Raw genomic sequence first — 11218 nt, 5'->3', positions numbered from 1 at the left:
GAATGCTCAAGAGGGAAGGAACGAACGGCGTGTGTTCTTAGCATACTTCGATATACACGCTCGGCCGTAGGTACACTCCTGTACCTTTCGTTGTATGTATGCATCTGTATTCGACTACGACGTCCGGATAATAAATATCTACACAAAAAGAATACAGCGACACAACTGTAGGCTGACAACTATTTTAGGTGAAACATTCGAAGTATTTTGACGCCTGGAAATTCGTTATCGTTCTTATCTTGTACACCGTACAGAAAATTCAGACCCCAACGAAATATATGTATACTGCCTTTGAAATCTTGCATGTAACAGTTTTAAGATTCTGTATCTGTGCTAATGTCTTCCGCTTATTGAGCTCTCCATCGGCACACAGGTATAATGAAAGTTTTTCTCCTCGCTTGGAGTTCGGTATATAGAAACTGATAGAAATTCGAAAGGAGAGTTTGTATTTTTAGAAACAGCCTCGAATATAATCGTCGTGCAGCTTATCGTGAAATTTCAGGTTGAAAACATTCAGTACCGTAGACTGTATGTTCTGTACAATTGGAAAAAATGTGATTATAAAAATGAATGAATAAATATAATGCTTCTACAGTGACGCGGGAAGTCAGGAATTTAACGACGGTTTATTTAATGCGTCGATTCAATCAGTCTGAGCTATATTGTGTGGTACGAATTATTTTTCAAATCTCAGCAGTCGTATCACGTATAATGGCAGTCGTCTCGCGATCAATATTCAGGATGCACATTCGAGAAATAATATTTTCTATCCATATATATATATATATATTATATACATGTCCGTACATACGATATAGCGATATTGTGTTTACCGAGTTGCAGTGACACAGTGTTGAAATGGGTTAAGCGTGACCGAAATCCAGCCGATGCGCGATGGTGTCACAAATTCGCGAATGGCATTGTATGCACTTACTTCTTGCGTGCCAATAATTATAATTATACGGTGTCTCTCAATTATTTCGTTCCAATCTCTGGAATAATTGTCTAATTAGTAACGCCTCTACGATATTCTCATTGCAGCTCGTTTAGTTTCACGTTCTCAGCAAAACGTGTTCAAATCGTATAATTCATATATTACATTAGACAATCTGACGTTCCACTGAGAAAGAAATCTACGGTCGTAAAATATCGTGAGATTGACCTGATTTTGAAATGCAGTTGTTTAAAGTTCGGTAGTAACGAGTAATGTATTTACACATTCTGTTTAGAGAACAATTTATGCCGATTTGTTCAGTGTCATTACACGGGAGCGTTTCATCGCTCAAAATATCACCGTCGTTGGAAATATTCATCGACGATATGGACAGAGATGATTAGAATTCAAGCGAAGAACCTTCGAATATTGCGCGCAGGATGTTATAGGCGGGAAGACACGGCGCAGCGGCGGAAGTTCCCCACTTTGTAGACGCCAGCCAATCATCGTGAGTTATTTCCACCTCCCAGGAAGATCCCCGACTCGGCCATTTCCTCGTGTCTCGTTCACTCATTCACGGGATCGTGTCGAGATAGCTGTTTCGGAATCCGCCGCAATCCGCGTTCTGGGTCGGATATTACGGTAAAATATGCGTGCAAATAACGTGGTTATACTTGAACTTTGAGTAAATTTCGAGTCGTTTCGAAACGCGGAGATTCGTTCGCGCGTTTCGATGAGCCAAAGTTTTGCCATGGAAAAAAGCGACGCTGGGCAAATCAGTCACGTGGCGAAGCGTTTAACGGCCGACGAGGCGAGCCGAATACTCGAGCAGAATTCGCGTTTGGTACCGGAACGCAAGGCTGCGCAATTTGAAAAGGACGCTAAGAAGCACTGGGATTTGTTCTACAAGCGAAACGAGACCCGGTTTTTCAAGGACCGGCACTGGACCACGAGGGAGTTCGAGGAACTTCTCGGCCTCGGCGTTGACGACGGCGTTTTGCTCGAAGTTGGCTGCGGCGTCGGGAATTTATTCTACCCGCTGCTCGAGGATGGACTTAAAATAAGGAGAATATACGCCTGCGATCTCTCTCCCAGAGCCGTTGACTTCGTCAAGGTATAATTTGAAGCCGGAAAGTCTTGGCTCAAATCTTAAGACGACTCTGCGCGCCTTTTTTACCGACTGAAATTATCGTCAATACAGTTTTTCGAATTTAAAACTGGATGCAATCTTCAATCACTCTTATATTCATTGTATAATATTTTATTCCTGTCCGACTGTTGAATTATCTTGATACATAAGCACATGATATGTTGATAATCCTAATTTAAGACAAACTACTGCATTAATTATTCCAGAGCCACAAATTGTTCGATCCAGAGAAAATAGTTGCCTTCGAAGCTGATGTTACCGAAGTTGACTGCTTTTCTGCAATTGATCTTCCGGTGAATGTGGCCACTCTGATTTTCGTCTTATCTGCAATACATCCAGAAAAATTTAAAATGTAAATTAATCACTTTTACTCACAAGAATATCCTTTTATAAAACAGTTTATTACTTTTATGATGAGACCATAGTTCAACTGATGGTTATTGATGTTATTACTAGGCAACGTCTTTCGCCCCTATCTGATAATTTTTTAAAGCGAAATATTTTTAAGTGTTGTAATATGTCAAGTTAATTTCACATGGGTTCTTTCAGGGTTGCTAAACATTTATATGCCGTTATGAACACTGGTGGGACTGTTTTATTTCGAGATTACGGACTCTACGATATGGCACAGCTGAGGTTCAAACCGGGACACAAAATATCTGAGAATTTCTATGTTCGACAAGATGGAACTAGGTAAGATTTTTACACAGTTGTGAATAAAGAAAATTATATGTATTTGAAAATGTCGCTATCATTTTAATCTGATGATCCCATAGTTCAACTGAAAATAGCTATTGTTGATGTCTACATTAAGCAATGTCTTTCGCTCCTATCTGATTGAATCTCATTAAATACTGCATGTTTCATAATTAGTGAATAACATGGCTAACCTCAGTTTATATTGTACTCTAGGAGCTACTATTTTTCCATCGAAGAAGTAGGAGACATCTTCGTTTCTGCTGGTTTTCAAGAGCTCAGCTGCTGCTACGTACAGAGACGGACGATAAATGTCAAGGAAAATGTCAATGTACCGAGAATATTTGTTCAAGCTAAATTCAAGAGGCCATGAAGGGTGAACAAACTGATACGGTGCGATAGTGCCATGAAAGTTTCAAACTGACGGAGTTAAACTCATCCTCAATGATAAGCATTGACAATGAGATTGATTAGGTAAGAAAATATTAAGTTTCTGACTGTTAATAATTTAGTGCTGATAAAATTGAAGTGATGATTGCATAGTTCAACCTACATACACTTTGCTGTCCATATGACGATAATCTAGTTCTTCTGTCCGATTCATATTGTATAAGAATTTTAAGAAATGCAATGTGTATATCAGCTTATTTATTTCATCATTCATTTCAGGAGCTATTTCTTTGATGGTGAAATATAAAACAACTTCGTGAAAAATAAGAGATTAATTCCTTTCAAATTTGATTCCAACAACGTCTGTAAGAACTTGTCAATAAAATTATTTAGGTGAGATAAAACAAAAAATTAAGTTTTAAAAATGTTGATAAACTAAAAGGTGTAACCAAATAATGTGATGATTCCATAGTTCAACTGATACACATTTTGTTATCAATGTGACGAAAACTTTAGCTACTAGTTCTGACTTATATTTAATAAGAATTTAAATTAATACAATTAGTGTAGCAGTTTCTTAATTATATCGCGTTATTCGTTTCAGGAGCTACTCGTTTGTGGTTCGATACAAAACACTTGTTTCCGGCGACTGGAAGTACACAGGGAATCAATCAAGAGATCAATTTGTTATATATTTTCTTCAAGCATCACTTGAAAGACCATAACATCGATGAGATTGTTTAGGTAAGATAATATAAAAAATTAATTGTAACAATATTGACAAGTTGATACATGTGAGTCAACAAAAATTAATGTGATGATTTCATAGTTCAACTGAAGCGTTTTGATGTACATATGAGTAAATGTCTTTCGCTCCTATCTGATCTTGTTTAAAATTACTGAGTAATGAAATCCTAATTGATAATTGAATAATTTTGGTTCAACTTTTGTTTTCCAGTGCTTGCCTTTACGTTACAACAGCGAAGAAACATATTCGTATCCAGAGATATGGTAAGTTCGTAACATTATTTGAATCTATAATTTTAAAATTCAAATAGTTTCTTATTATCGATGATGCATACTATTGTAAATTGAAATACTTTTATGATGAATAAACATTTCGTCACTACCACTGAGATATTGGATAACTAAAAAAGTGATTTGATATACGTTATCTGGTGTATATGTGCATACATCACATCTAATTGTTTGATCGTTTTATTGTAGATTGCGGCTAAACATTTTCATCTCCAACATTACAAGATGACGATTTTTCGTAACTAAACTGCAAAGGTACCGTTACGATTTTACTATTTTTTGAAAATGTGTTAAAAATATTACAATGATGAATAAATTTGCTGAATCTTACGTGAATGACTTTACCAAATATTAGCTCTATCTGATACTTATAAAATGGGTAAATTACATTGTCGAAACTCACCTTCAAGTCCAACTAAACATCCAGGACATCTCGTGTTATAGAATGTGCAGTCGTCTGACGTTACCAGTCCGTGGATCCAGCCAAGTCTGATATGGATGGTTGAACCTGAGCTAAAGAATCGTAAATGTTTTTACTTTACAACTGTTGTACGTCGATAATAAATACATACAAATATGACTATATCGTACTCTTTAATTGTAGATTGTTAGTTTACATGTATCCTGTGAAATAATTCCGTCTTGATAATGTTCATCAACATCGAGCAGTAGGATAATTAGCTAAGCGGATTCTGTTTTAATTTAATCCAAGGTTTTAAGCCTGTTAGGTAACTTGATTTGAGAAAGATAAATTGAAAAAAACGAGCGAATAAGAATCAGGTTATTCATCGATTCCTTTTCTTTTTTAATTTTCACAAAAAATTACTAATTTCTGCCTTCTCACCTGTTGACAATTGTAAATCCATATTATCATCTACAATGCGCATATACTACTGTAAAGTTTGACATGAAAGCTGTTGTGTTACGAGAATGACAAATAAGATTATTGAAATCAGTAAAGCTGGAACCAAATATGTGGATAAGTGCATAGATGAAAAACTACAAATCAACTTACTCTTACTAGATCTGATTACTTTCATCAGAATAAAATTTAGCTATCCGTTATTAGTCGGAATCATAATTTGTGTAACTAACTACGATGTATGACAGCATTTTCTGATTCTTTGTTTGACTTCTCAGAAAGTAATCTAAACATTGCCGACAGTTTTTCATCGTATTTTCCTAGTCGCGAAAGTCTACACCCCCACATACTAAAAAGAGGATACACCAGCCGCGGTGTGTGTTTGCAAATAAATCAACATACACAACATTCATAAATCAAGAGATACTGACGATAACATAAGTTTATCTGAACAATGTCTCCGATGATTATTGACTTTAGCTTGGCTTAAAATGGTAGCAGCGGATAGGATTAATGACCAGCGATTTGTGTCAAGTGGTGAGTGAATTTTACGATACCATAATTACGTCGTATGTATAAAAGAAGCATCTGCTGGTCCTAAATGGCCAGTTCCAGCTTTCAAGCTCAACGATGAAAGCCATCCCTCTTTTCAGCGTCGCTTGCGCGGTTCTAATTGTTGGAGTTGCTTTGCCCACTCCCGAGGAAGGCTACAAACGTTACGATGGACACAAAGTCTACAGAGTTACCGCATCGACCAGAGAGCATCTGAATCTTCTAAAATTCATCGAGGACCAGGCCAAAGAAGGTGTAAGTGACTTGAAAGAAGCACACTGCTTATGATAGCGATAATTGCTTGCTCATCCTGCGCTAGAACGCGCTTCTGGATACGAAGTATATGAATGAGGGTAAAGATAATAATGACTGCGCACGATTACCGTAGATTTTGTTCTGGACGTCGGCAGGCGCGCTTAATTCCGACGTGGACGTGATGGTATCTCCCGAACGAGAGGATGAAATACTCTCGACTTTCGAAAGCGTGGGCATATCCTACAAGACTTTGATCGAGGACGTGCAGACTTTGGTCGAAAATGAAAACCCTGAAATTGGATGGTCACTGCGGGCCGACGAGGCAACTTCGTTAAACTGGACCGCGTATCACCGTCTCGACGTCGTACGTATGCTAAAATCAAATATTCGCGACAAATGTTCACTGTATATTACCGCAATACATCTTTGGTGCCTGTGATATTGTAGATATACAATTGGCTCGACGAATTAGCGGAGACTTATCCAGACCTCGTGGAGGTGATCGTTATTGGAAATTCGTACGAGGGTCGATTAATAAAGGGGATCAAGATCACGTTCGATGAAGATAATCCTGGAATTTTCATCGAAGGAGGTACGTACGAACGATTATAATCCGTAGCGATCCTCGCTTCGTGATTTACAAGCAGCCGACTCAAATTCGCCTAACTAATTTACAACCTGTTAACGTTCCGCCAAAAAATCTCTAGGCATCCATGCTCGCGAGTGGATAACTCCAGCCACCGTCACCTATCTGACGAACGAAATCCTGACGTCTACAAACGACGCGTTCAACCTGATCGCCAGGGCTCATAACTGGTTTATATTTCCAAGTACAAATCCCGACGGTTATGAATACACTCATACAACGGTTGGTCACCTCAATGCTTATTAGTGGTGGATACCTTCTCCAGTTTGGTACTGATACAAATTTTGTCAAATATATTTATTACAGAACAGGATGTGGCGGAAAACGAGACAACCGTACGACAATGACTGTTGGGGTGCCGACCCGAACAGAAACTGGGACTATTACTGGCTAGGTAATCATCAGAACTTGTCTTACGTTCTATTCGAACACTCGATTCTTCTCCGAACATGATAAGTGTGACGGCGCAGGTAATTTAGGTTGTTGAATAAGCGGACGAGATATTTTTTCTTCCTAGCCAACGGCGGAGCTAGCAACAATTCCTGCAGCGAGACTTACGCTGGTTCCGAACCATTTTCCGAGGTTGAGGTCAAGGCGTTGGCCGACTACATCGCCACGGTCAGCGATAAATTTTACATTTATTTGAGTATACACAGTTACAGCCAGCTGATTTTACTGCCGTACGGATACACCTACGATCATTTGGACAACTATGAGGAAGCTGTAAGTATTATATAATACTCGCGATGACTTTTACCAGCGCGGTTTTTTAAGTGCAAGAGCCATGATAATGACATTCTTGCAGATGCATGTCGGGGAAATTGCGGCCGCGGCTTTGGCCAGAAGATATGGTACCGAGTACATCGTAGGATCGACTGCCGAAGCAATTTGTAAGCGCGACGTGATCGCATACCTTAATTCATAGACTGATTGAAGGGAAGAAACCATTCGTCGTGAATTTTGAACTATCGATTGCGGTTTTTTTTCAGATGTTGCCAGTGGTAGCAGTACCGACTACGTGAAAGCAATCCACAAAACTCCGATTGTCTATTGCTACGAATTCAGGGACACTGGGACCTACGGATTCCTGCTTCCTGCGGAACAGATTATCCCCAATTCTCTTGAATTTATTGATTCGCTCATTGCGGTAATTGGCGAAACCAGAAATCTCGGGTACCCGGAAATTCATACTATCGGTTAACTCGAACTTCGTGGAATCCATTCGGATCGCAACGACCATGATTACCCTACCGATCTGTTGTTACATTAGACATTTAAAAATAAATTGTTTTAAATAGCATGAAGAAGTGTACAGTTACGTATCTTATTTTAACATTGATATTTGAAGAAAACCTATGACAACATAAGTTATTCGCACTTGAGTTCCTTCTTTTTTCCCATCTTTGAACCAAAATGGCAACTGGAGTTTTAGTGATACGGCTTTCCAGAAAACGAAATTGATAGCTATGTACATCCAGTTATCAACACGTAACGCTGACATGATGCAAATATTAATTAGGATAATGGTATCTCTTGCTACATTCCAAGATAATACCCAAAATATAATTGACATTTGATTTTACCTGATTAGTATCACACCTGGCGTGTAACTCGCCAAAATAACCATATTATCGACTCAGACAGTCTTGGCTAGCGCCTGTCACGTCGCGAAGCCCCAATTCGTGACAATGATGATTCATCTATAAACAAACATTCCTCACATTGATCTATGGTATCTGTTCCACGTATTGTACAAATAAACAAACGTTATACTCGTCGTAAAATACACAAAAGAGCCTATCTGCGGTAAAACTTCGAAACCATCAAAGTTTCTTAAGTCATCACAGGACGTTGGCTTAGCGCTGTCGTAATCTGGACACATGAGATACGGGATTCGTGATTTTTAACGATCGCTGGTTAATGTCTATGACACCTAACTCTGAGTACGTCAAACCTACATCCAGCGATTGTTAATCACCAGAACTTTTACGTTCTGCTCTATAAAATGGACACTGTATGATTTCATGCGGTCATTTATCACATTCGCAAGAGTCACTCCAGCTTTTCCAAAGACCGAGAGTTATTTCTAAGCTGAGTCTAAATTTAAGTTATCTTCAAACTTGAGCATCTGTTTCATGGGAATACGGTTACGGGCGTGCACGAGCCTTGATTAATAATGAAATTCCTGAAATTGGAATGGACGGTCATTGCGCCTCGATGAGCTGACCACTTCCTTCGAATTGGATCCTACACATAAAATAGTTCCATAAATAAGCGGACTCATTTTTTCTCAATGAATAGAATCTGCAGTTCTGGTGGACGTCTGATTGGCTCGACGAATAACGACCGACGCATCCAAGATTGGATTGCCAAGTCGTTTTCCCAGCGAAGAGTATTCGCACGCGTCAAGATTATCTTGCGACGAAAGTTATCCTGTGAAATAATCGAAACTGAGACCAATCCCAGGAGTTCGCGTAGTCCTTTGATGATGACCGCATTTCTATTCTTTGGCCGACTGCCCAGAATTGTTCATCATCTTTTTCTTGCGGTGTACTGTGATTGATATGATAAATATTCACACGTGAAATCACCTCTTGAAAATAGTGAAACAAGCAAGAAAAAAGAAAGAAAAACAATTCGTCAACAGAATAGAAATTCAAAGCGAGATTTCTTGCGTAACTCTCTGCGTTGGGTGGAGTCGGCATTTGAATTCTAATCCAAAAGTAGAATGCATTCATATACGGACCACCGCTGAATTTACGAATACATTTTCTGTTGTCTAAATATTTTGGTCGTGTAATGTATTCTCGACGTATGTTACACCTACAATATTAACGTCCGTTCGTCTTCCGTGTGCATACGAAATCGTACATCACGCGATTCGCGATAATAAGTTTGGCAAAAATAATCGCTTAACAAACAACAAACAAGAAACGCGTGGATGTTTCACGACTCGTATACGTTATTTGAACGATACAAAGAAAAAATCGTTGGCGGTAAAATGCCGTCGCTGATGCGAGTGAATCTCAAGAATTGACAAACCGTTTATTAGTATTCCAGAGCTGCACTCGCGTCAGCTGCGCAATAAACTGACCGGCGAAAACAATTACATTCATTTCAACCAAAGCGACACAATTTCAAGGTAACTCACAAGGTATTTTACGTAATCGGTTTCAAATATTTGCATGCAGATTGGTTGAAAAATCAATAGATAAAAACGTTACGTGATTGCTCGCATTATTATCAACTTATAGAAGGTATTACAGTTTTATACAACTCGAATACTGTACACATGTAGGGTAAATTATTAGTTTCACCCTTTTCTTATATACCTATATTAAATAAAACATTTCCTGACATACTTTAGAATAACTGTATGTACATACATAAATGCCGTATAGTATTGTATCTAACTAAGTCTACCTAAGTGGATCAAGAAAAATATAACGTGTATGGCAATGACAATTGCTGCTGGCATCTGCAATATCCTGGAGATACAAACAGTACTGTATCAGCACATAAGTACCCCGTATTTACAAATGATGAGTAGTTTGAACAGCAAAGATGAAAAACTTGTACTTGGGGGCGCTCAGGATTGTTGCGCATGATCTCTTATTGCCTGCTCTCCGAGAGCTCGACTTTCTTTGTCTTCTGCGAACAAAATCTCACGTTTCGGTTCCAAATCTCCCATTAAAGTGTGCCTGAAACCATAAATAATGAGATGAAACATGACGGATGGAACATCGAAGTGCGGAATAACAATTTGAAAACGTCTCGTCAATCGTTCGAGTCGCATCTGCAGTGAATTTCTTTATCTTGAAAATGGAAACGGTTTTGTGTACAAAACTTATAGGTATGTTAAATGGCGTAAAGTTAGGTTAGGTAACAAATCCTGTTTAAAATCCGGCAGTTTTAATTATCGAATTTAAGAAGACAGCCTACCGAAACGTAAAAGCCGTGTAGGCTCCAACAAGGAAACTGCACATCATAGTTGGGTATCGCAATTTGTAAAACAATTTCGGCGTGCTAGCAGACATTTTACAGTATTTTTCAGAGCGTAATATAATTATTCAACTTTGTCACTGGAGCCCGGTGGGTCTCCAAATGCTTACTGCGCATCTGCTCCATCCATAATCGTGGCTGTGTCGAGTATCGACTAACTTTCGACTTCGAGAAACTGTTGGTTATATGGTATATGTGTTGAACGGCGATCAATAACCGTCGCAAAGCGCATGCGCCAACGCTCAACCATTAACAGTTCACAAATTCAAATTTACCGCCATTTCAGCAGCAAAAGTCAGACTGATTACGAATCTTAATTTCATTTTTTAAAGGATTCCGAAAGGCAATGGAGTATTAATAAATTTTCAAGAAATCTATTCATAATTGAACAAAAATTTGTTACCTGTGGTTGGAGCTCAAAATCGAGTTATACTTAACAGTAAAACAATCCGATCGGTTGCATCTAAGACAATAGACTGATCAGTTCGGTTGCGACTTGTAGAAAATAATGCAATCATTCCTTGGAGTGCTTTGTGATTACCAAAGTATTATAAAAGACTTTCGATCGTATTTGGAGGATAGCCAAGGCTCTCCGCTTGCTCAACTTTATACGAGAAGGAGGTAATACATGCGCCCAAGTGCTGGGGCACGTGCAGCCTTCCACAAACGCAAATTGTTCACCTACACACAAAC

At 38.6% G+C, this 11218-nt stretch overlaps 2 protein-coding genes, 1 long non-coding RNA gene and 4 other non-coding genes across 9 annotated transcripts; 6 read left to right on the top strand and 1 right to left on the bottom strand.

The window, feature by feature from the left end:
* The first annotated feature begins 49 nt into the window (after positions 1 to 49).
* On the top strand, positions 50 to 4791 carry LOC107218129 (tRNA N(3)-methylcytidine methyltransferase METTL6). Of its 2 annotated transcripts, XM_046742865.1 has the most exons (9): positions 50 to 2048; positions 2291 to 2436; positions 2634 to 2777; positions 2997 to 3254; positions 3450 to 3563; positions 3775 to 3914; positions 4129 to 4181; positions 4398 to 4463; positions 4653 to 4791. In XM_046742865.1, exons 1-4 carry the CDS (start codon positions 1668 to 1670, stop codon positions 3151 to 3153), a joined length of 828 nt encoding a protein of 275 aa, XP_046598821.1. In that variant the 5' UTR covers positions 50 to 1667; the 3' UTR covers positions 3154 to 3254; positions 3450 to 3563; positions 3775 to 3914; positions 4129 to 4181; positions 4398 to 4463; positions 4653 to 4791. The 2 variants fall into 2 exon arrangements, with proteins under 2 accessions (XP_046598821.1, XP_015511387.1); XM_015655901.2 differs by lacking the exon at positions 3450 to 3563.
* Positions 2486 to 2572, top strand: LOC124295229. Its single transcript, XR_006905149.1, has one exon. It is a non-coding gene; the product is annotated as a small nucleolar RNA snR60/Z15/Z230/Z193/J17 (small nucleolar RNA).
* Positions 2837 to 2929, top strand: LOC124295228. The gene has a single exon (XR_006905148.1). It is a non-coding gene; the product is annotated as a small nucleolar RNA snR60/Z15/Z230/Z193/J17 (small nucleolar RNA).
* On the top strand, positions 3976 to 4064 carry LOC124295224. Its single transcript, XR_006905144.1, has one exon. It is a non-coding gene; the product is annotated as a small nucleolar RNA snR60/Z15/Z230/Z193/J17 (small nucleolar RNA).
* On the top strand, positions 4229 to 4318 carry LOC124295225. The gene has a single exon (XR_006905145.1). It is a non-coding gene; the product is annotated as a small nucleolar RNA SNORD70 (small nucleolar RNA).
* Positions 4792 to 5512: 721 nt separating the features above from the next.
* On the top strand, positions 5513 to 7875 carry LOC107218175 (zinc carboxypeptidase). 2 transcript variants are annotated; one of them, XM_046743281.1, is made up of 9 exons: positions 5513 to 5607; positions 5724 to 5877; positions 6011 to 6241; positions 6325 to 6469; positions 6585 to 6745; positions 6830 to 6917; positions 7041 to 7246; positions 7329 to 7413; positions 7513 to 7875. In XM_046743281.1, the coding sequence occupies exons 3-9, from the start codon at positions 6059 to 6061 to the stop codon at positions 7722 to 7724; spliced, it is 1080 nt and encodes a 359-aa protein (XP_046599237.1). In that variant the 5' UTR covers positions 5513 to 5607; positions 5724 to 5877; positions 6011 to 6058; the 3' UTR covers positions 7725 to 7875. The 2 variants fall into 2 exon arrangements, with proteins under 2 accessions (XP_046599237.1, XP_015511445.1); XM_015655959.2 differs by lacking the exon at positions 5513 to 5607 and having other exon boundaries at positions 5673 to 5877.
* Positions 7876 to 9743: 1868 nt separating this feature from the next.
* Positions 9744 to 10629, bottom strand: LOC124295019. The gene is made up of 2 exons (XR_006904921.1): positions 10466 to 10629; positions 9744 to 10224 (listed from the first exon to the last, which is right to left on the bottom strand). It is a non-coding gene; the product is annotated as an uncharacterized LOC124295019 (long non-coding RNA).
* Between the last annotated feature and the right edge of the window lie 589 nt (positions 10630 to 11218).

The sequence above is a fragment of the Neodiprion lecontei genome, chromosome 6 (genome assembly GCF_021901455.1).
Source record: "Neodiprion lecontei isolate iyNeoLeco1 chromosome 6, iyNeoLeco1.1, whole genome shotgun sequence".
Lineage (NCBI taxonomy): Eukaryota > Metazoa > Arthropoda > Insecta > Hymenoptera > Diprionidae > Neodiprion > Neodiprion lecontei.
This window is presented reverse-complemented; position numbering and strand designations above follow the sequence as displayed.

What these genes read in the sequence shown, in the direction of transcription:
- LOC107218129 (XM_015655901.2), top strand. Translation starts at nt 1,668, where the DNA reads ATGAGCCAAAGTTTTGCCATGGAAAAAAGCGACGCTGGGCAAATCAGT. An exon ending in GAGCCGTTGACTTCGTCAAG is followed by an intron (nt 2,049 to 2,290) that starts GTATAATTTGAA and finishes TAATTATTCCAG; the next exon opens with AGCCACAAATTGTTCGATCC. An exon ending in GTTCGACAAGATGGAACTAG is followed by an intron (nt 2,778 to 2,996) that starts GTAAGATTTTTA and finishes ATTGTACTCTAG; the next exon opens with GAGCTACTATTTTTCCATCG.
- LOC107218175 (XM_015655959.2), top strand. Translation starts at nt 5,701, where the DNA reads ATGAAAGCCATCCCTCTTTTCAGCGTCGCTTGCGCGGTTCTAATTGTT. An exon ending in CGTATCACCGTCTCGACGTC is followed by an intron (nt 6,242 to 6,324) that starts GTACGTATGCTA and finishes GTGATATTGTAG; the next exon opens with ATATACAATTGGCTCGACGA. An exon ending in CTGGGACTATTACTGGCTAG is followed by an intron (nt 6,918 to 7,040) that starts GTAATCATCAGA and finishes TTTTCTTCCTAG; the next exon opens with CCAACGGCGGAGCTAGCAAC.